Source organism: Heloderma suspectum, chromosome 1, assembly GCF_057233095.1.
Source record: "Heloderma suspectum isolate Gila_16-S chromosome 1, 16-S_ref, whole genome shotgun sequence".
NCBI classification, from domain to species: domain Eukaryota; kingdom Metazoa; phylum Chordata; class Lepidosauria; order Squamata; family Helodermatidae; genus Heloderma; species Heloderma suspectum.
Window position 1 is genome coordinate 166,420,704 of NC_139458.1, and position 25,095 is coordinate 166,445,798.

The following is a 25,095-nucleotide window of genomic DNA, read 5'->3' on the forward strand; positions in this document are numbered from 1 at the left end:
TGAGAGAGCAATCTTATGGGGATTGATGGTCACCTCCGAACCTGGGAGCAATCCACTGTAGTCTATCCACTGTAAAGTGGGAGGAGTGGTGAGGAGTGCATCTCATCCAGGCTCCTGCTGCCCTGCTTTTGCGGCGAGACAGCCAATTTCAGCTATCTAGCCGCAGGACCTTGGAGCACGGGGTGGGGAGGCCGGACAACACATAGGAAGTGTTGTACTGGCATTTCCAACCTCCCTTCCCCAGCCTTCCCCCAGGAATGCCCCATTTCCCCTGCTCCTCACTGCTCTTATGAGCTCAGAGCGTGGGGCTGATCTGTGCTGCCTACCAGGCAGCGTGGCAGGGGGTGGAGGTCAGTTCTCCAAGAACTGACCTTGGAGCACAGGCTCTAAGGTCGGTTCCCAGGAACTGACCAATCCTATGGCCATCTAGCCACTGACTAGCGGCCATAGGATTGCACCCTGAGAATATTTTAATGTTGCATATTCATTCACTAAATCCTAAGGCTCCTATAAATAAAAGCCGACAGTGAAATTCCTCCCTTCTCTCTTACAGTGCAATTTTATTTCTCCCTTCCCATTGTTGATGGCTGGAGGGATTTAGGATCTAGGATGATGGCCCTCCCTCCAGTCTCTGCTTGTAGAGAGAAGCTCTGCCAGTGTGTGTGTGTGGGGGGGGGGCGGAGGGGAAGGAGACACAGACTCCAAGAGGTTTTTTAGATGAGTCTGTTAACCTGCTGTATCTACTTCTGGTTTTGTCACAGAATTAAGGTTGGATCTCTATACAAAGAGCTTTTCTTTCTCTGCTTTCTGCTACATAACCTCTAGGTGGCACTGTGGTATAGCAGAATAACACAATTACACTAGTGGGGTCTTGCACTTCGTTTCAGGAAAAAAATACTGCATTTTCTCCACTCCAAAACCCCCACAGAAGTGCTTTTAAAAAACAGAAGCAAGACTGGAGGGTCACAACATCGTCTAAGGCACCCATAAACAACCATGAATGATGAATGACAAGTGCACAATAAAAGCCTTGTGTAGAAAAGCCCCAACATGGTAGAGGCCCCCACTGTGCCCAGACAGGAAAAACAACACTTAGAATAGCTCTGTTTCTTCTCTATAGTGGATAAAAGTTATGTTAAAATTTAAGGTAAAGGGTGTTTTGACAGACCAACAAAAATTACTTTTCAATTTCCCCATGCATTTTGAAATGGCACAGAAGCAGGTAGAAGCTGAACTGTTCTGCAGAGACTTGTTACAATGGAAGCAAGTAACAGAGGCACATCATAATAATATTTTGTATCATTTATCTGATTTCAGGGCTTCACAAGAATGTTTGTGGTTGTAAGTGGCAGGGGGAAAACCTTGCATCAACCTATGAAGGTTGCCTATTTATCCACCATTTGTAGTCAATCATTCCTCCTAAGGAGTTTTCAGATCCAATAATTTCATACAGATAAATCTAAGGCTGTACCTGGGAGTACAGATGTACCTAGGAGTACACTGAACTCAGTGGGCTTAGATCTGAGTAAGTATGTATAAGATTACACTGCACATCTCTCTCTCTGGTGCAGCAACAAACCACCAACTGTTTAGAAAGCACCTTTGTTTTCCTCCTCTAGTTACCCTCAACAGACTTGAAGAGGAACCATAAGGATTATGGTATCAGATGCAGCAGCAATAATGTGTTGCCAGGGATACAAAGAGTGAGTGTTTTAAAACAACAACAACAAATTATTTGAACAGTAGACCGCCCCTTCACCAATGCCATAATACAAGCTGCTTTTGAAAGTTCCTTCAAATTTCAAAAATGGTTTGCCATGTGACATGGGGGGGTGGGCTGCTATTCAAGACATGTATACCCACAATTTCTTTGGGTGTGTCAATACAATTGCTCAGTTTTTTGGAACAAGGCTATTAAATGTTCTTTCCCATCTACCTCCTTCTGTACAAGAACAGTAAAATAGATAACTAGAAATATACTTTCTCAAAAGATGTGTCTTATTTAACTTTGCATAACCAGCATGCTTTCCAAGTGAGAAAGTATTAAAGTTATCAGTAATATTAATTATATTAATTAACTGCTTATTAATTAACCCATACTTAGACTAACGAGAATACACACAGAACTAAACTGTAAGAACCTTTACTGCTTCTGCTTCTTCTTTTTTGTCTTTTGAATACAGATGTGCACCATACATCAAAGGAGCATTATATACTATGGAAAGCCTTACCCCAGACTAGGATCAACAGCAAGTGCCATGGGGTTATGGAGATCAAGATCGATCAGGATGACACACACAGTTCCATTATAGTTGCATACGAAGATGGTGTCGCTCATACGATCCACAAAATAAAAATTTCCAGTAAGCCAGTCGACTGCCATTTGCTGTATATCTGTCATAATGAAAAGGTTGTTAAATTAGTCATGCCACTTCAGTATGAGTAACTGTAGATATTACTCCAAAGGAGATTGGTGTACTATACATTTGAAAGAATTCAAGCTGTTCATAATTTCTATGTGAACAAAATATACAGTAAAATTTTGACAGAGTAAAATGTGAAAGAAAAAAGTTATAGTTACCATTTTAAATTTTGTTGTAATTCAAAGGAATTTCAGGTACAAATGACCTGTATTGTAGCATTAGTAACAATATTTACACCATAAAAACCGTAACGTTTCAGAGCGATTCACCTGTGGTTTCACAGTGGGTGAACACATCATAGTAGTATTAATGATTATGGCATTTTCATAGAAACCACAGCTTTTCACAAGAAGAGAACTATGTCAGTTTGTAAGTAATCACAGAAGTGAGATATGAAATAAACCACAAGAATCACAAAAAGTACAATAAAATCATCAGGATTCCATTCTTTATTTTAGTAAAGTTATACATCTGAAAACTGTAGAATTCCAGGATGATCTTGCCAAACTGTAAGAAGACTAATAAATGAAAACCATTATCAGAATTGATTCTAAGTAAAACACGGGTGTATTTATCATGCCCCCTCAAAGCCAGATCAGAATCTTGTATCTTATTCACAAGGGTGGATCAATTTATCCAGAATACCAATTTACTGCTTTGTTTTGGGAGGGGCCATACTGGGCAGTAATATGGACATGCTTTGAATGCAGGAGGTATTAGGCTCAACCCAGCGTCTCCAGCTAGGGATGGAGGAGAAATTAATTTGGTACACACTAATTTTGCATTTTCAAACCAAAGTGCAAAATGAAACTCAGTTATCCTGGATTTCTCTGAATATCATAGTTCTCTGAATTTTGCAACAGAGCCCTCCAATTTAAAAAATGCATACAACCATGTGTATGTTAGGAGAAAGTGCACACAGAAGTGTATATTGGTGGGAAAAAACATTTAAATGCATTATACTAGCAAAATGCTGGCAAAATGAATATATTAGACAAAGTTGAGGTCAAAAATGCACATATCAGGAGAAATGTGCACACAAATGTGGATGAATTCTCATCTGAACTTTTTAATAATAAAAAATAATCCTCAAAGTTCAGGCCAAACAAAACTTAAGATTCTCAAAATCTTCCATTTTTTTGAGAAAAATTCTCAAAGTTTGGGGCAAAACTAACAATTATGGTTTTTTGCTTGTTTATGACTGGAAAAATGAGAAACTGAGAAATGAAAATTGATAGATTTGTCCATACCTATATCAAGCTAAAAGATATATGGCAGCACATGCTAGGAAAGCCCCCCCCCCCCGAGACCTTGGAGACTTGCTGCATGCCTGAGACTGATTGTCCGACTGAGCATAAAGCAGCTTCATATGCCCATAAGCCTTATCCCAATTCCCATGTAGTCTGCAGCCAAGCATTGGATCAGTCACTAGAGCTCTTAGCACCACCAGAGGAAACATCCGTTTTCTTTGCTCTGGTGCTGCCAACTGCGCCTCCTTTAGGAGGGCAGGCAGGTTGTGAGGAAGGGCTGAGCAGAAGACAATACTACTGATAAGCTTTGCTCTGACTTAAGAGCTGTAGGAGCTCTCCCTTTACAATGGTGAAGAGAAGATTATCCTTTTGCAGGAAAAAGTAGTGTGGGAGTGCCTCTTAGGCATCACCCCCTGCTCCCCCCCCCAAAGGCTCACATGAGTGCTTCACCCACTCCTATGGGAGTCTGCTGGAATTTTTCCAGCAGGCAAAGCTCTACAGCAGTTTGTGGTTGTAATTTGCATGCACAGAGCACACTGCTACAACACGCCTGTGCACCTTCCTTGTGTGTGCTCTTTTTTGCTTAATGTCACATTCCATGATATTTAGAAGCCGAGTCAGAGTAGTAAAAGATCCTGGGAACTGAACAGCAGCCAGTAATGCAGAAGAATGTTATATTCATGCACAACAAAATTTGGAGTGACGGATTAAAAAAAACACACACAGCTAGGAAAAAAAGAAAGAAAAACCCAAATGCATAAACATATTACAGCTGTCTTAGGAATATGTTGACATCACTGTCCTTATCATATAATTGACAACTTCACATAACTTATCCTCAAATGATTTCCTTCATCTTGGACACATTGGTGAACACTCTCTGGAACAGTCTTCCCCAATCTGATGCCCTCCAGGTGTTTTGGACTGCAACCCCAGCATTCCGGACCATTGGCTGTGCTGGCTGGGGCTGGCTAGAATTGAAGTCCCAAAGTTCTGGGGGGCACCAGCTTGGGGCACCAGGCAGCTCTAGAAAGTAGCAGTGGAATTTGTGGGGTAGCAATGGAAGGGGAAATCAGTATGCTTGATCAGGTTTTAGGGTTCTAGAGGAGCCTGGACTACTCACTTTACTTTTTATATTGTTATCAGCCACTGCTGACATCAGCTAACAATACAACTTTGGCATGGCTTGAATTTTGAACTACAGAAATATTCTTCTGGAACTGTATATTTTTTCCTTGAACTGTACACTTATTGTATGGTTGCACATTTTTTAAAAGCCCTGATAGCATCGCAGAACAGGTCTACTACATCTGGTAGATTTAGTGACTGAGCAGCAATAAGGCCTGGGCACTAAGATAGGTAGATCTAGCCTCTGAGAAATTTGTATACCATGTCTACCCCTCTGTTGTTTCTCACTGGATAGACCTGATGCACAGACAATGTCTTCCCATACACAGGTGATTTTGAAACCCTCAGTTCTTTCCATTACTCCCATTACTTTGGGCCAAAGGCCTTTACAGGGTTGAAGGGCATGGTTAATGGGGGAGAGGGGGTGACCTACTGAGCCCTGCCTCCTCCAATATGGGTATGATAAAGATGAACTTTATCTGCACACATTGTCAAGGTAATTTTTAATATATATTTAAACTCTTAAAAAAATTTTTTAGTAAGACCTGAGTAGGGATGTCACAGGCACCCGTTTTGGTCTGCAAATTTGACGGACTGCTGGCACCCGCGCCCACCGAGCTGTGCCTGCTGAGCTTCCCCCTGCTCGCTGGCCCTCTGGGCTTCAGTTGAGCACCCCTCCATGCTCGAGGAGCAGCCCGCAACTTACCCAGGCCTGTTTGTCTCTGTGCCAATTGCCATGTTGTTGTTTTTTTAAAAAAAGGCGATCAGCAGCACTTGCCCACAGAGTTATACACAAAATAGCTCTGTAAACTAGTCTATGGGTGATTCACTGTGCTTTTGCATATAGGTCCATGTGCCCACATAGACTTATATGCAAAAAGCGCTTTGAATCACCCATAGGCTAGTTTACAGAGCTATTTTGCATAGAACTCTATGGGCAAGTGCTGCCAATCACTATTTAAAACAAAACAAAACATGGCGATCGGCACAGAGACCAACAGGCCTGGGTAAACTGTGGGCTGCTCATCAAGCACGGAGGGGGCTCTCGACTGTAGCCTGGAGGGCCAGTGAGCAGGGGGAAAGCTCGGGGGTGCCCAGAGAACCTGAACTGGGATGTGTTCTCACATCCGTAGACCTGAGTTAGAATGATCACGGACTCCTGTCTTTGCTGCTACCTTTTGTTTTTTGATAGACACACTACTGCCCAAACCCAGCTACAGGAAACTCCTGGATTTCTACATTGTTTTTTATGAGGCTGCAATTACATCCTAAAAGAGAAGACACCCCCCCAATGGCTTCACACACCCAGAAGGGTTAGCACACCCAGACAGTGAGTGTGTTAACCATTGATGTGACTGCATTCATTGGCTAGGCTAAAAATGCTAAAAGGTGGGAGCAGGGAAATCAACATGTTATATAACATGAAATTAATACAGAAATGTACATTGATAGCCATTTGATGTGAAACGACATGGGGAAGTTTATGCACATGCATAAAATTAAATTAAAAAGTGGAGAAACACTTAAGTGATTGGATAAGATAATAAATTATGGTTGCACATTTGACTGGCCCAACATTCCAAAAATAAACATTGAGTCAAATATTGTAAAATACTGACTCCTGCCTTTGTTTTCTAATAATGCTTTGATGAAAAAAAGAAGGTAGATTTTCACGTACAAATAAAAATAGGTGAACAAGTGACCAACATTCCAACTCTTCTATAGGAAGCAAACACTGGCAATATCCCATGGACTCCAACTGGGCCATAGATCTATGTGGAACCACCAGGTGTTAGGGTTGCCTCTGAACACATAGAGTGGCAGAGCAGTTCAGATTCTGAGGAACTGCTGCAAAATATGGAGGAGGAACTTTCCCAGGCTTCACAGGCGCAGCTGGATGGAGAGGGGCCCCCTTCACACATCCCTGTGATAGATAGTGAACAGGGGAGGTGGGGGCAGGAGAACCTGAACTCTTAGACACCAGGCACAGATGCAGGGATAAGAGGGAGATGGCAGGGGCAGAGCTTAGGCGGTCTGCCCGATTGGTTCAGCATCAACAGCTGCGTCTAGAGGTGTCACGGGAGAGAGGGAGATCTTCCCCTCCCACCCCTTAAGTTAGGATAGTTTGCTGTCTTTTCCCAAATGGTGGCCAACTTTCGTATCTTCCCTTTAAGCTCCTTGAAGGCTTTTCCTTTGTAGTCTGTGAGTCACTAGCAATTTGCATCTGTATAACCCATTAGAGTAAGTGGTTTAAAGCCATGGAATTGAAGCCTCTTGTTTGTGTTTGCTTTTGCTTTTGGAGTTCTCAGTTGGGGCAAAGGGGATCCTGACACCAGGAGCATCCCATCTGATGGTGTTAGTGACTTGGCAGGTTGCTAAGGGAGAAGGAGCTCAATGGGGGATTTCCCCTCCCAAGCATGTCACCACTTATGGGGGAACTACTCCTTCGCTGCATAATCCCACTTATGGAGTTTCTTATTTATAGCAAGTGCCTATACTTCTGTGCCTAAGGAACTGTCTGCTAACTATGACTCAAAGTTCCACAAGCTGACCCTTTTCCATTGCCACCAATTCTGTTAGAATACTTTAAAACTTCCTAGTAGCTGGTATAAGAGGCTTAGGTGTGAGATGGACACCAACACTAGAGGCAAGATGAAGTATTAAACAAGCAACTTATTAAAGTTTACTAATTACTAATATTTACTTTGGGGTTTTCAAAAGACTGCTTAGTGACAATTCTTAAGGATTTAAGAGACACTCTTGCTATTACAAACCCCTAATGATTTATTTTACCTCAAGCCAAATTTCCTACCCCTCCACTCCAGCCAAATACACTAACAAACAGGTCCAGCTTCTAGGCACAGTCTTCTTCTGACCCCATACATAACAGCTCTCTCAGATTTCCTGGTCCCAAGTTGTTTCAGGCTTTATACACTAGTAGCAGAACGTTAAACCTTGCTGGGTAGCAATTAGGCAGCCAGTGCAGTTCTCTCAGCAAAGGAGTTACATGCTGAAAAGGGGCAGTTCCTGACAACAGCCCAGCTGCTGCATTCTGCACTAGCTCCAGCTTTTGGACCAGCCTTAAAGGCTGCCACACATAGAACACATTGCAGTAATCCATCTTGAAGTTATTAGCACTTGCACCACTATGGCCAAGCTATTGCTGTCCAGGAAAGGCAGTAGGTAGCATACCAATCAAAGTTGGTAAAAGGCACTCGGAGCTGCCATGGCCACTTGGGCCTCCAGCGACAGTGATGGATCTAACAGCATTCCCGGACAATGAACCTGATCTTACAAACAGAGTGCAACTTCCTCCAGAACAGGCAATGAGCCTATCTCCTGGACTTGGAAGCCACACACCCACAGGGCTTCCAACCTGCCAGGATTCAGCTTCAATCTATTGGCCCTCATCCAGCCCATCACTGAGTCTAGGCACCAATCCAGGACTTGCACAGCCTCACCTGATTCAGATGTCACAGGGAGATAGAGTAGTGTGTCATCATCATACTGATGGCACATGGCTCCGAATCCTCTAATGACCACTCCCAGCAGCTTCATATAGATGTTGAACAACATTGAGACAAGAAGTTACTCCGTGGAACCCCATAGCTCAATTGTCAAGGTGCCAAAGAACAGTCACCTAATGTTACTCTGAAATCAACCGCACAAGTAAGAGTGGAAGCACTGTAACACAGTGCTTCCAATGCACATCCCATAGAGTCGATACAGGAAGATGGTTGATGGTAGGGATGTACGAAACTCACTTACCTTTTCACGGAATTTTTTGTGGTGGGGCTGCGTCCCTCCCCCTGGAATCCTCAACGGGGGGAGGCGATCCAGACCTCTCCCCTGGAATCCTGCCTGGTCGGCTCTGCTCCGTGGTGGCTCCGCAGAGCAGCCGGCCAGGCCCGTCCACAGCTGGAGTTCTGGGCTTCTGGCTGCAGACAGGCTGCCATGATAGGGTATGTAAGTATTTACGTAGCCTATCCCAGCTACCCCCCCAAAAAAAAACAGCGTACGCAAATGGCGGCAGCTACGGCGGCTGCCATTTACGCTCCCTATTTTTTGCCGTTCTAGCCTACATAAATATTTACGTAGGCTATTACGGCGAAAAAAAAGGGGAACGCAAATAGCATAGTGGGCACTATTTGCGTTCCCCTTTTTTTCGACATAATAGCCTACGTAAATATTTACATAGGCTAGAATGGCGAAAAATAGGGAACGCAAATGGCGGCCGCTGTAGCCACCGCCATTTGCGTACGCTGGGGTTTTTTTGGGGGGTCAGGGTGGAAACTGAGCCCAGAGAGCCTCAGAGCAATTCAGATTCTGAGGAGGAACAGCTATCCGTGGGAGAGGGGCCAGCTCATTCCTCACAAGCTCAGCACCTGGCAGAGATTCCTCCTGCCAGCATTCCAGAGATAGAGAGCGACCCGGGTAGTGAGGGAATGCGGGAGGGGGGCTTCTTAGACCCTCGACACAGACGCAAAGAGTGACGAGAGATGGAGGGCGCGGAAAGGAGGCATAGCGCCCGTTTGGCGCGCAAGCAACGGCTGCCTCCCATGGACCCAAGGGAAAGAGGGAGGATCTCTCCCTAGCCCATAAGTTCTGGGTCTTCAAATGACTCTCTTTCATATGGGGATCAACTGACTACTTGAAACTTAGGCTACCCTGCTGTTCCTTGCTTAGTCGCTGGTGATTAGCATATGAAAGAGTCATTAAGTTGTAAAAGGATTAAAGCTTTGAAAAGAAATCCTTTCCTCTGTGTCTTGAGTTGGCTATTGGAATCTACTGGGAGAAGCTGCCAGAGTGCTCCTGACAGCGGGGGGGGGGGTGTAGCCGTGATAGGCTACGTAAGTAACTATCACAGCTGCAAGGATGCCAATGGTGGCTGCAGCAGCCCGGCTGTGGCCAGCCAGGAGACCAGCCGTTGGAGCCGCCGCCACCGAATCCACCCCAGGTAAGTTCCGTCTCTGGGTATTCCGCGGGACGGGGGGCAGGAAGCCGTTCCGCCATGGATTCCAGGGGGCTGGATTCTAAGGAATCTGGCCTCACTGGAATCCGTGGTGGAATTCTCTGCCATCCCTAGTTGATGGTATCAAAAGCTGATAAGAGAATGAGCAAAATTCACATAGTCATACTCCCCCTGCCCATCTCCCAATAAAGGTCATCCATCAGGGTAACCATGGCTAATTTAGTCCCATAACCAGGTTGAAACCCAGAATGGAATGGGTCTAGATAATCAGTATCCTCCAAGAGTGCCTGCAGTTGCTCTGCCACAACCCTCTCCAGCACCTTCCCTAAGAAAGGGGTATTTGCAGGGATGTATGAAATTGACCTTACCTGGCTCTGCCAGGTTCCGCTGGGGGGGGAGGGACTCCGTCCCTCCCCCCGGAATCCTCGCCGGGGGGGGAGGTGCTCCGCACCTCCCCACAAGAATCCTGGCCGGTCGGCTGTGCTCCTTAGGGATTCTGCGGAGCCGCCGGCCAGCTCCGCCAGCAGCCGGACATCCGGCCGCTGGCTAGCAGGGATGCAAATGGCAGCAGCCATAGCCGCCGCCATTTGCGTCCCTGCAGTCAGCTGTGATAGGCTACGTAAATCTTTACGTAGCCTATCACGTCTGACTTAAAAAAAAAACACACACATGCGTACCCGTCTTAGTCTACCTAAATATTTACGTAGACAAAGACAGTGAACATAAGGGGAATGCAAATAGCATAGCGGACGCTATTTGCGTTCCCCTTATTTTCGCTGTCTTAGTCTACATAAATATTTACATAGACTAAGATGGGCCAAAATAAAGAACGCAAATGGCGGTGGCTGTAGTCCTGGGATGGGACTTACCTTGGGCGGATGTTCGTGGCAGCAGCAGCTCCAGCGGCGGCACCGGCAATGGTTCGGCGGCAGCGGCTGTGGCGACTGTTCTTCCAACCGGCTGCCGCCACCTCCATTTCCAGGTTAAAAACAAACAAACAAACAAACAAACATGATAGGCTACGTAAAGATTTACGTAGCCTATCACGGCTAGATTTAAAAAAGCACTGTGATAGGCTACGTAAATCTTTACGTAGCCAATCACGGCTGACTTTAAAAAAATACAAAAAAAAGTAGGGATGTCAGAGAATTTCTCCACGAATCTCCGGGAGGCCAAATGCCAACACATTCGGCCCCCCGAAATTGGTGGAGAAATGGTCTGCCACCCCCCCGCCACCCCCCCGGGATGGGACTTACCTTTAGCGAATGACCCTCGCGGCGGCGGCTCCCAGCGGCTCCCGGCGGCGGTGCGGTGGTGGCGGCGGCCAGTCTTCCGAACGGCTGCTGCCGCCGCCATTTCCAAGCAAAGCAACAACAGCAACAACAAACGTGATAGGCTACATAAAGATTTATGTAGCCTATCACGGCTAGATTCTCAAAAATCACCGTGATAGGCTACGTAAATCCTTACATACGCTATCACGGCTGACTTTGTGGGGGGGGGGAAAGCGCGTACGCAAATGGCGGCACCCATAGGTGCCGCCATTGCGTTCCTTATTTGGGCACGTCTAGTCTACATAAATATTTACATAGACTACGGCGAAAATAAGGGCAACGCTATTTGCGTTGCCCTTATTTTCGCTTTAGTCTACGTAAATATTTATGTAGACTACATGCTACGTAAATATTTATGTAGACTACTAGAGTAGGCTTTACTCTACGTAAATGTTTACGTAGACTAAGATGTGGCAAAATAAGGAACGCAAATGGCAGCGCCCATGGGCTTTTGCGTACGCGCTTCCCCCCCCAAGTCAGCCGTGACATTTGCGTACATGCTTCCCCCCCCCCAAAGTCAGCCTACCATGGCAGGAGATGAGGTTCGCGCCCGGAGGGACAGGGCGCCTCCCCCCAGCCAGAATTTCGGCCAGAGGGACAGGGCGCCTCCCCCCTGGCCAGAATTTCAGGGGGAGAAACGGAACGCCTCCCTCCCACTGCGAAGCAACCTTCGGGATCAGGTAAGTGACTTTCGTCCATCCCTATAAAAACGCGCTTACACAAATGGCGGCGGCCATGGCTGCCGCCATTTGCGTTCCTTATTTTGCCACATCTTAGTCTACGTAAACATTTACGTAGAGTAAGATGGTGAAAATATGGGGAATGCAAATAGCGTAGACGCTATGCTATTTGCGTTGCCCTTATTTTCGCCGTCTTAGTCTACGTAAAATTTTACAAGACGTGCCAAAATAAAGAATGCAAATGGCGGCGGCCATGGCCGCCGCCATTTGCGTACGCGTGTTGTTGTTGTTTTTTTAAATCAGCCGTGATAGGCTACGTAAACATTTACGTAGCCTATCATGGCTGACTGCAGGGACGCAAACAGCGGTGGCTATGGCCGCCGCCATTTGCGTCCCTGCTAGCCAGCGGCCGGATGTCCAGCTGCTGGCGGAGCCAGCCGGCGGTTCTGCAGAATCGCTGCGGAGTGGAGCTGGCCGGCCAGGATTCCGGGGTGGAAGAACGGAGCGCCTCCCCCCCTGGCCAGGATTCTGGGGGGAGGGACGGAACACCTCCCCCCCAACATCAACAAAATCTGCGGAAAGGTAAGTCACTTTCGTACATCCCTAGGAACCACCCCTTCATGTAACAATGCATTTACCACTCCCTGGACCCACCCGGTTATTTCTCCTCAGCTAGCTCATTATAGGGATGGACGAAAGGGACTTACCTGGTCCCGCAGCTTGCTTTGCGGTGGGGGGAGGCGCTTCGCTTCTCCCCCCGAAGTTCAGGCGAGGGGGGAGAGGTGCCCCACCTCGCCCGTCCGAAATTCAGGCTGGGGGGGAGGCGCCCCATCCCTCGCCGCCGAAATTCAGGCCGGGGAGGAGCGCCCCATCTACCCGGCTGCGAAAAAAAAAGTAAAGTAAAAAACAACAACACACACCCGTGATAGGCTACGTAACGATTTACGTAGCCTCTCACGGCTAGATTTCCAAAGTCAGCCGTGATAGGCTACGTAAATCATCACGTAGCCTATCATGGGTGACTTTGGAAAAAAAAAAGCACGTACGCAAATGGCGTACTATTTACGTAGACTATGGCAAAAATAAGGGCAACGCAAATAGCATTGTAAATCTTTACATAGATTAGACGTGCCAAACTAAGGAACGCAAATGGCGGTGCCCCATGGGCGCCGCCATTTGCGTACGTGCTTTTTTTTTTTTTCAAAGTCATCTGTGATAGGCTACATGACGATTTACGTAGCCTGTCACGGCTGACTTTGGAAATCTAGCCATGATAGGCTACGTAAATAGTTACGTAGCCTATCACGGGTGTTGTTGTTTTTTTTACTTTCCTTTTTTATTTTGCAATGGCGGCGGCGGCAGCCGGTCAGAAGACCGGCCGCTGCCGAAACGCCAGGACCCGCCACCGGGAGGGACATTCGCAGGAGGTATGTCCCATCCCGGGGGGGGCGGGGGGCCGGCGGAGAATTTCACCTCCAATTTCGGGGGGCTGAATGCGTTGGCATTCGGCCTCCCAGAGATTCGTGGAGAAATTCTCCGCCATCCCTAGCTCATTAGCCAGGTAAGGCAAGGATCGAGAGGGCACATGGATGGTCACATTGCTGTAAGCACCTTGTCCACATCATCAGGTCAAAGCAGCTGAAACTAATCCCACAAAATTGGTCAAATGGTGGTATCAGATACCTCAGCCAGAGCTGTGCTAACAACAGCATCACGCTTGCTGCAGAGATGAGCCATTTTGGTGCTTAAAACACACGTATTTTTCCTAGGCGCCAGGGACACTGAGAAATATATTTTTCTCAACCTTCCACATTATACAGCATCCCTTGTTCTGGGAAGCTGCTGTGGAACTAAATTGGTGGGAGAGGAAGGGATGGCCAGGTCATACCCAATTCATATTACAAGCCAGACCATTATGATGTTTTGTAACATCACTGTCCACCATTACTAGATTGCGGTTACAACAATCTTGTTTTCTGGCAGTTATTACATCTCATTAAGGCACAATGTCGGGTCAGCATACTGGAAGCAGAAGTGTCCCCCCCCTGCCCCGCCATCTTCATTCTCTTCAATAGATCAACAGTGACGTGTAATGAAGATGAGAGGTATGGTAGAAATTATCATTGTCCACTGCTGCTTACTTTACATCAGCCCTCCCCAATACCTAGATGAGTGAATAGCAATTATTTTACTGGTGTCCTGGTCGCAGTGAACCCTAATGTAATTCTCTATACCTTGAGGCTTCATAGAATCATAGAGTTGGAAGGTACCTCAGAGATCATCTAGTCCAACTCCCTGCTCAATGTAGGCTCTGCAATGCAAGATGCAGCTTCAGCATCCCTGACAAATGGCCATCCAGCCTCAACAGAAAGGGCTTGGCAGGCCCCTCTCTTGCTAGGTTCAGCCAGATGCTGTATGTATGTATGCATGTTTGTACATAATATTATATATCTATAGCTCTCTTCCAGTAGGCCTTTCCTTTACTGAGGAGATAATTTTCTATTCAGTATTTTTGTTTTATCTGCTGAACCTGTCTCTGTTTTATCATATTGTGAAATAAGTAAATAAATAAATAAGAACAAGGTATGATGCTGTAGTGCAGCAGTCAATATTCTGTTTAGCAAATGGAAAGTGTTTAACAAAAGGTTTTTAAAAAGCATTTCCCCATACAGCTATATTTCCCATACAGCTGTATTTCAGCAAGCAGAGGACACAAAAATACAATAAAAGCAAAATTATCAAGAGATGTATGTCTGCTCTTGTCTAATATTCCTGGAAAAAAAGGAGGGATCTTGCCTTGTGAAATGGTGCACTGAACAATTTCTTATAAGGCAATATATTACTTGCTATTTAGCAGCTTGGAAATTCAGTGTTCTTTAATCTACTGCATTTGACAGCTACAAAACATATGTTGTGTACTTTGCATGTTGAAAGATTGCTTGCACTTTGTGTCTTGTGCCTGTCTTATTGTGTTTGTGTTAGGCATCCTGCTAGTGAATTATAAATGACATATTGCTTTCAAGAGGGGAAAGTTGTAATGAATTACCAAAGTTTGCCTCAGCCTAAAAAGCACATTCCACACTTTTCTAAGTACATGAAAAACCTACTTAACTAGTGGATGCATTTTTAATGAATAAGGTTTTTAATCTCTGCAGTGTTTCTCTCTCACTGAAGAAATAAAGGACATTAAACTTCTTTGAGTTTTGCAGCCCTGTAGTTGTCAGGCAAGTTGATTCCAATATACCTAGCTTAACAAACCTTTGGAGATGTTTCTTCTTTTTACTTTTCTTGTTTTCCCCTCCCCTTGCTGCCTATTCAAATATATCTTGGAACTAACCTCTGAAGGTTACACACTGCATTTTAGATCTTTGTGGTAACTACTAATTTAGAGGCAAATTATGTACATACTAATTAACTTGTATCTCAAAATATTATTAAGAGAGTTTCAGTGGTGCTTTTAGTGTCTCTGGATGAAACTCCAAATTGTGCTCCCTATCATGTAAATTACATTCACTTTAACGCTCAAGTAAGAATTTCTTACTTCCTGAATATATTACTTACTGACAGAAGCTGGTGTTTTATGCCAAAGCTTCACATTTTAAAAATCTGTTCATTAAAAAAATACTCTAAAATTTATAAACTGGATGCCCAAATTTAATGCACCCTCTAAACGTTAGGAGCTAGGATATAGTTGAGGGTAGCAAATTATGGTTTTCTGAAACACTGTCCTCCATTGTCCATTCTTTGCACTGTAGCACTGTATATTAACCTTCCATGGTCCCCCCACCCCCATGCTGGGAATAGCTACTATTGAATTTGGCTGATACAGGTGGATGAGAATATAATTTTTGAAAAGGATTTACCAGAACTTGCACAGTTCTTCATATTTCAGAGAGAAAGAACTAGAGATTTTTAAAAAAACTGAATGTGGGAGAAAGCAAGACAGGTTCACCCATTCCTACACCTGCTAATAACCATGTCTCTTGTTGTCTTTGCTGTTATTTTCCAGGCCACAAAATATAGTTTTGACAGAGTAGGCTTAGACTTAAAAGGCTGCAGCGTTTAGGTGGACAGATAGGGTATATTTAGAAATTCTCTTCTCCCACCCCCATACCTAGGGACCCTTAGTTGGAATGCATAGGTGGGTGGACTGGTGAAGAGTGGAAGAGAGAGACAGCCATCGGAGTGGAGTGTTTTGAAGGAGGGATTTTGATAAGGGAAACAGAGTTGAGTCGAAAGGGTGATGAGGCAGTGAGGAAGGAGGAGGCTAGGGCTAGTCTACATTCCCTTACCTACATGCCGTTACACCTTCCTCCCAATTTCCAATCAGTGACAACAGGGTATGGTATGAGCTGTACACAAACACGCCCATGAGTTGTGGGCAATAATGTGCCAGGCAACAACAGGGGGTGGGGAGGAGCTGCCACTTTTTCCCAAGCCCCATCTTGTTCTCCAGACATCCCATTTTCCAGGTTCTATTTTTCATGAGGCTTTTCATGAGCCTAGCCCCCCGCCCCCCCTGCACCCAGAGTATGGAGTTAAGGTTGCTGAATACCTAGGATGGCAGAATACCTAGCATGGCAGACACCTCCACTGATGAGAGCATGATAGCATTCTTAGTAATTAAGAGAGCAATCCTGTGGGCTAGATAACCAAATAATGAAGGGCCCTGAAGTTGGAGTCCTCCATTCATCCCAAGCCCTACGAAGCTTTTGCTGGCAGAGAAGGAGAAGTGACGGGGGCTATTTTTGCCTCTCCATTCTCCTTAGCAGCAACTTCCATTAGACAGGCCTGCCCATCTAACTTGCTGTCTTCTCCCAGGGGTGGGACAGGGGCTGAGAGGCTCTTGGATCCAACAGATCCATGGCCTTTCCCCTCCCTGCCCACTAGTCTACTCCAATACACCCATTTCCACCCTTGTCAAGGACAGAGTCGGAGCTGATTTCCTCCTTTGAGGTCAGAGCACTGTCTCCAGCCTCGGAGGGAGAGATCCACTGGATCCTATGGCCCCTCAAGGGGCCATAGGATTGCTGTCTAAATATATTTAATTGATAACCAATCATAACCAGCATGTGGTGTTCTAAAACACTGCCCCTTTGTCCATTCCTTGTTACAGCACTGTATCTTCTACTTTGATGAGACCACACACACATACATACTTGAAGTTTGTCCATAGCATGCTAAATGATGTTACTGGCCCTTTGTTGGTATACTAATAGTCTTTTACTAGTATGTGATCCTCTATACATATTTTCAGCACCACAGAAAATTAAGTTTCTGAAGCACTGATTGAGTTAGTACATTTTGCTCATTCTACCAATTGTCTTAGTTGCCAAGGGCAAATAAACCATTAAGGGTTGACTAGAAGAGCAATCTAAATGATAATTATCAAGGGAAATATAGTTTGTGTTGTTTGTAACATTTCGAGACAGTTCTTTTTCACAGATCTTATACCATTCAAGCAGTTTCGTATCATTCCTTGTGAAATTGCTCTATATTGGCATGAGAGCTGTGAATTTTGTTCTCTTTCTTGTTGGACTGAAGACAAACCAATCACTAGCACCATCAACACAGAACTGAAAATAACATTCACAGCTCTGTTGTCAATGGAAATATATTTCATTTGGCCAGACATATTGTAATTATCTGTCTGTCTGTCTACACACACATTTCATCCTGAAAATATTTGCACATAAACGTTTGACACAGCCCTAAACACACAATAGAATCTACTTTCTATAGTTCAGTTGTCATGGACAGATCACGACTTGGAGCATCTGCATAGGGGGGAGGCCAATGAAGATGGTCTGCCACAGGAAACTGATAGATGGCTTTCTAATTGGTCTTGAGGATTTTCACTTTGGCAGGTGATTCTGTTGAAGCCCTGGAGAAATGGCCTGGGTGGTTGACATAATTGCTCCTGAGCATCCCACAGAGGGGAGCCAATGAGCCCCCTGGTTTTCAAAGGTACTGCATGCTATGAAACAAGTGAGATGTTGACTAGAGTGACGTTGGTGGAAAACCTGAAACGAGTCTGATTGAACACAGGCTAGAGTTCATTTAAAAACCTACTCCATGGCAATGAGGGCAGCAGCAGAGAAATCATGCTTCTCTGGCACCAGTGCGTCTGCTCAGAGTTGCCCAGCAGAGCTTTTTTGGGTGGTCAGTGGCCTGTTAAGCTGTGGCCCACAAGAAGAAGAGGTGGACTATTTGATAGCCCACTGTGACCAGTTTGGGCGACACTTTGCAGATAAAATCGATCATATCCGTGCTGACCTAGATACCATAGTTGACACAGGTCTAGTGGATGTAACGTTGGCTCCTGCTTGACCAGTTACAATGGATACTTTTCAGTTTGTATAGCCTGAGGATGTGGACAGGACTCTTGAAGAGGTGAGGCCTACCACTTCTGTGCTGGACCCTCACCCTTCCTGGCTAATAAAAGCAGCTAGGTGGGTAAGGGCAGTGATTAACATTTCTTCATGGCAAAGTGTGACTCCATCTTGCCTAAAGGAGGTGACAGTAAGATATTTGCTTTGCTTTGTTTTTTTTTTTTGTTTTAAAAAACCCTCCATGAACCCCACTGAATTGGATGATTTCTGGCTGGTCTCCAATATTCCATTGTTAGGCGATGTGCTGGAGCGTATGGTAGTTTCTCAGCTCCAGGGATTTCTGGGTGAGATGGATTATCTAGATCCATTTCAATCTGGTTTCAGGCCTGGTTATGGGACAGAGACTGCTTTAGTCACTTTAATGGATGATCTAAATTGGGAAATGGACAGGGGGAGTGTTTCCTGTTGGTTCTGCTGGACCTCTCAGCAGCTTTTGATATAATCAACCATGGAATCCTTCCGCGGCATCTGTTTCTGAGATGGGAATGAAAAGCACTGTTATACTGTGATTCTGATCCTTCTTGGATGGACAATTTCAGAAGGTGGTGCTGGGGGATTCCAGCTCAATGCCATGGCCATTGGCCTGTGGTGTCCCTCAGGGTTCCATCTTATACTTCATGAAAACGCTGGGCGAGATTGTCCAGAGTTTTGGAGTTTGGTGCCACCAGTATGCTGATGACACTCAATTAGGCATGGCAGAGAATTCCCCCATGGATTTCAGTGAGGCTGAATGCACTGTCATTCAGCCCCCTGAAACCCGTGGTGGAACAGCCTCCCACCCTGCGGAATCCCCCCTGGGACGAAGCTTACCTGGGGCAGATGGTCCAGCGGCAGCGGCTCCAGCGGCGGCTCTGGTGGCAGCGGCGGCAGCTGGTCTCTCAGCCAGTTGCTGTGGACGCAAATGGCAGCTGCTGTAGGGGCTGCCATTTGTGTCCTGCCAGGCTGCCATGATAGGCTACGTAAGTATTTACATAGCCTATCACGGCAAAGAGCAGGGGCACAAACAGCAGCCACTACGCCATTTGTGTAGCTGCCTTTACCATGATAGGCTACGTAAATACTTACATAGCCTATCACGGATAGAGCAGTGGCATAAACGACGTAGCGGCCGCTGTTTGCGCCCCTGCTCTTTGCCGTGATAGGCTACATAAATACTTACATAGCCTGTCACGGCAGCCTGGCCAGACGCAAATGGCAGCTGCTATGGCGGCTGCCATTTGCGTCTGCAGCAGCAGGCTGTGGCCGGAACTCCAGCTGCGGATGGCCCTGGCCGGCAGCTCCGTGAAGCCGCGATGGAGCAGAGCCGGCCCAGGGAGGATTCCGGGGGGAGGGACGGAGCGCCTCCCCCCCACCGCGAATCCAAACTGCAAAAAGGTAAGTGATTTTTGTATATCCCTACACTCAATTCTATCTTTCCTTCCTATCTAAATCCCAGAAATCTGTTCTGGTTCTAAATCAGTACCTGGTGTCAATAACGAACTGGATGAGGGCAAACAAATTGAAGCTTAATCCAGACAAGACAGAAGTGCTTTTGGTCAGTGAAAGGCAGATCAGAAAACCTTTGCTGGATGTTACATTCCCCCTGAAGACTCAGGTTTGCAGTTTGGGTGTACTCTTGGACTCAGCCATGAACCTGGATGCCCAGGTCTCGGGGGTGGCTAGGAGTGTGTTTCCACAGCTGAGGCTAATGCACCAACTGCCCTGTTCCTAGAAATGTCTGATTTGGCCATGGTCATGCATGCCTTAGTTACATCTCATTTGGACGACTGCAATGCACTCAATATGAGTCTGCTTTCAAAAACTGCTCAGAAACTTCAGCTGGACCAGGCCAGTTACAGGGAGCATGTGACTTCCTTGCTACAGTAGCTTCACTTGCTACTGGTCTGTTTCTGGGAAGAATTCCAAGGGCTGGTTATGACCTATAAAGCCCTATAGGGCTTGGGACCAGGCTGCCTGAAAGGCTGCCTTCTCCCATACAAGTCTGCCTGGGTCTTAAGATCTTCTGGAGAGGCCCTTCTTTCAAGACCACCACTTTCAGAGGTGTTTTTCTGGTGACCTGAGAATGGACGTTTTCAGAGACCACTCCCAGGCTGTGGAACTCCCTCCCAAGGGAGGCTAGTTGTCTCCCTCTCTGCTGGCCTCCTGCTGCAAGGCAAAGACCACTTTACTCAAGAAGGCCTTCAGCCTATAAGTGGGTGTATTGGGCTGGGTACTGTTTTATTTCTTATTCTGAGGGGATGTGGTGGCGCAGCGGCTTAATGACGCTGGAGTTTGCCAGCCAGAAATGGTTGACACTCCAACAGTTCGAGCCCAGCTCCGCGTGATGGAAGTGAGCTCCCGTTATTTCATCCCTAGCTCCTGCCCACCTAGCAGTTCGAAAGCGTATCATCTGCGAGTAGATAAATAGGTATTCGCATTTCGATGGGGGAACGCTGACAGCACTTATGCGGGGAGCAGGAGCCAGCGCTGGATCTGCCTGGATGCGATTGGCAGAGAACCGGTGGAGAAAAAAGCCCGGATGAGCCAACTTTCCTAAAGAACACTGCTGGCCAGCTGACGCAACGCTAGCTCGCCTTCTTGTGGTACATCAGTGCAACAAAGACTAGCAATTACCAGTGCCAGAACATCTACCATGTAAAAACATTGTAGACTCCCTGGCAATATGTGCCATATGCTAAATAAATAAATAAATAAATAAATAAATTTTATTCTGTAATTGATATGTTTTCTATTGTATTTGAATGTATTTTATTGTTTTAATCAATTGTAATGATGCCTGTAAGCTGGCTTGAGTGCCATTTTTTGGTAGAAAGATGGGGTACAAATCAAATAAATAAAAAGCAATATTCTCATGTAAACAGGAGACCCATGCTGGAAGAGAACCAGGATGGAGCAGACCTGTGGTCCATCTTACTTAGCATCCTGTTTCACACAATAGTCAACCAGATGCTACCCAAACTAGGGATGCTGGAGAAATTCAAAATGGGCTAAAATGAGCCCAGATTTCTAAGAATCCAACATGCAGATTCCATTGTGGAATGACCCCCTCTGGCCACATGGAGTCTGTGGGCTTTTGGATGTTTTTCTTACTTTCCTGAAATGTATGCATATTTATTCGTAGGAAAATATGCAAGTTTCTGCTGAGGAAAAGTGGAATGGAATGGGGGACAATACACTAAATGTTACGTACTAAAATAAATTATGGAAATCGTTACAAAACTTCTTGCATAATTATTTGCATATTTTTCTGCATGAGAGGGGGCGAGGGAATCACATCCGTTTGTGCGCAGACAACGGAACAAAAGGCACCTGACAATTCGCAAAACACAGATGGAACGGATTTTACACAGTCAGTACATTCCTAACCCAAACTAAGAAACCTGGAGGAAAGAGTTACATAAATTCTCTAGGCAACTTTGAGATAGATAGATAAATAGATAGATAAATAGATAGATAAATAGATAGATGAGAGATAGATAGATAGATAGATAGACAGAAAGATTTATGTTTGTGTTAGTGCAAATCTAAGAAACAAAAATGGTCTCTTATCATTTTTCATCTTTATTGTGATGAAGACTGAGGCATTTATGAAAGTCTGAGACAACTAAATGACAGTAGTACATACAAACTCCTCAGTCATGATATCATAGCTAACCTAAATAAATAAAAAATGGCAATGTAATCTATACATTCCTGCATAAAAACTTACTGGACAGAGAAAATGCTGATCTTTTAATTAACCCCATACCTACAGCAGGAAGCTTTTACATGCTACCAAAGATCCATAAAAAACAACCCAGGATGACCTATTGTTTCATGCAACAATACTGTCACTGAAAGATTTTCACCATACATTGACTCCATAATTCAACCACTAGTCCATGAACTTCCTTCCTATATTAAGGACACTACAGATTTCCTTATGAAGACTGAAAGATTAAATCAGGAATGTCAATTTAACAATGATACCATCATTGTAACTTTCTATGTTACTTCTTTATACACCAACATACCCCACAAAGACGGCCTCTCTGCCTTAACACACTTCTTAAACAGCAGAACCACTAATGAACCCAGTACTGGAGTCTTAACATCCATGGCACTGTTAACAATTTCATGTTCAATGGCAATCACTATTTACAACTCCACGGTACAGCAATGGGAACACGTATGGCCTCATCACATGCCAATCTATTTATGGGACAACTCAAATAAAGTATCTGCAGAACTTCTTCCTACAAGCCTAGTATAGGGTGGCACTACATATATGATATTTTTGTCATCTGGGACTGTGGAAAGGATAGCTTGGAAATTTTTACTAAGTTAATCAACACTATCCACGCAATGATAAAATTTACCAGTAACACCACAACTGAAAACCCAAAATTATCCTTCCTGGATGTCCTCTTAACCATTGAAAATCATCGAACTGTCATAGACTTATATTGCAAACCTACAGATTCCCACCTGTACCTTAATTTCAAGCCATGCCATCCAAAATATCTAAAGAAGAACATTGTATACAGTTTAGCACTTAACTAAACACATCTATAAAAGAAAATTTCTTAAGAAGATGTAACTAACTGAAAGAACATCTTCAACAATGAAGTCACATCATTGATTACAACATCAATCGAGCATCAGTAATATCCAGGGATACCCTTCTTTGTGAAGCACAGACTAACACTTCAAAAGGAAATCACATTCCATTTGTTGTGGACTACCGTCCTGCTGCGCCTGATTACCACAAGACAATTAAAGATAGTTACCCAGTTATATCTTATTGTGCTCATTTAATGGAAGCCATTAATTCTCCACCATGCATCACATTCAGAAAACCACCCAATCTGTGTAAAATTGTTAGTTAAAGCTGCACTTAAACAAGATACTTGCAACCTACGATCATACCATTGTAAATCAACATGTTGCATTACCTGCAGTTACCTCCAAGAAACCACTTCTTTCAGGAGCAGTTACTAAAAATGTATTGCAATAGACAATCATTAACATGCACTTCTACTTATGTGGTTTATTTAATTGATTTTTTAAAAAATGGATGTCATATGCAATATGTAGGGAGAACTACAATGGACCTAAGAACCACAAATCTCCAATTCTTACCAAAAAAACTGGAGCAGTTTGTTGCAATACATTTCAACTCACCTTAACATAGTCTCTAGGATTTACAGTTGCTTCTAACAGAACAAACAAAAGAAACTGACATGCTTGACAAAAGGAAAAATTTCTGAATCTATAGACTCAGAACTCTTAGTCCAAATGGCCTTAATCTGGAGGACAATTTGCAAGCATTATATCAATCAAGCGTTATACCTCTGCTTTTTCTCCTAAAGAACTTTCAACTCCAGGCATTCCAGACTGCCACTGGTATCCATTTAACAGCACAGGTTAATGATGAGGATGGAAGCCAAAACGTTTAGCTTGAAGTATATATTTTGAGTACTCTTCTGTAGACTTTCTAACTTATACATTTTACTTTAAGACTGACTGCATCCTTGTTGCTTTGCTGTTGTGCCGCTTTACACCAACCTCTGCATTGTCTCTTACTACTTATATTGGTGGCTAAAGATAACATATTGTTGTCCATTGCCTTTACTGAAGGCAATATGACTGTCATTCCTTTTCTACCATACTGGATGTATCATGGTCATTCTGTCACTCTTCCATCTTGTACTATCAAAGGAACTTTTCCAAAGAAAGGTAAAGTACAGATGTTTGTACAATTGTGTTTCAGATACTAAGACAAACTACTTAGCATCTTCTTGGGCCCCTGGGGTGACTATGAGTTGAGGTCCCTTGGGAAAGATGACGCAGTCACCACTTCACCACAATCAATGGTTTTCTCTTGGAAAACGTGGATTTCCAAGGAAACTTTTTGCTGCTATGTTTTTCATTTGCTGCGGGCTTCCCACGGTTGCAAGCTGTCTGTCCATTCCCCAAACTGACTTCACATTTTGCAGTGGGTGTATTGTAGGCATGCATAGTGCTTGTGTCACTCTGTGATGCCCCTTTACTCCCCCCATCCCTTTGCAGCTGCGCAGTTACAGGGGCACAGAGAGGCATTTTCATCTATTTAAACACACTTTCGCACATTTTTTCAGCTTTGTATCTTCGCAATGGTTATTTTGGACTCAGTGCCCAAGGGCCAGGGGGCGGAGGTCTTGCGGGGAGGAACAACTTCGCTCCAGCCACCATTTCGGAGCGATGGGTAGGCATGTACCACTCATGGGAACCATCGCGAGAGTCTCAGGCTGGGAAACTGACAAACAGATGGCATGGAAATAAAGGACACAGGACACCCACTTTTTACCTAACAAGGGACAGAAAGACACAACAGAACCCATAAAATACAAACAGCCACTGCAGTGTCACACCCCCATGCTCATGGGACTGCACAGCTGCACATTAAAGTATAATGGCAAAAAAAAAAGGGCACGGTAGAGTCTATTAGGGAAGCCTGCAGTAAATTGCGAGTGTATCGCAGCAGAAGCTAATTCGAAGCTGCAATGCTGCGCAGTTGTGATGGCGTGGGGGGAGGGAAATGGTGCCATGTAGACGGGGCCTTGCTGTACAATGCTTCATAGTCTTCACATTTAAAAGTGTTAGCAGGAATAAAATATTATTTTCATTGGATGTATCCTTTTTCATACCTTTGAACATTACAATAAAATAATGACCTTCTTGATGTTTTTTTAAGTGGCTAACTTATTTGCTCCCAGGTTCAGGTCAGATTCAAAGGGTGAAAACAGAAAATGATGACATATCCCATTTCTTTGGGAACGTTTTCAATGGTGCCGCCAAAAGTTTATAAATTTGTGATAGGGTACCAATTGTTTCCCCTTCATGGATCACTGCCTTGTTGTGGCGAAGGGGCTTGCGTAACTCAGTGAAGCCATAA

The 25,095-nt window shown here is 44.7% G+C and overlaps 1 protein-coding gene across 1 annotated transcript in view; it reads right to left on the bottom strand.

The window, feature by feature from the left end:
* The window catches only part of LRP1B (LDL receptor related protein 1B), a 1,474,154-nt gene that overhangs the window by 636,540 nt on the left and 812,519 nt on the right, over window positions 1-25,095 (bottom strand). The window contains exon 8 of the mRNA XM_084809602.1: window positions 2,232-2,394. Within this exon, the coding sequence (XP_084665728.1) occupies window positions 2,232-2,394 (163 nt within the window). The remainder of the gene's footprint in view (window positions 1-2,231; window positions 2,395-25,095) is intronic.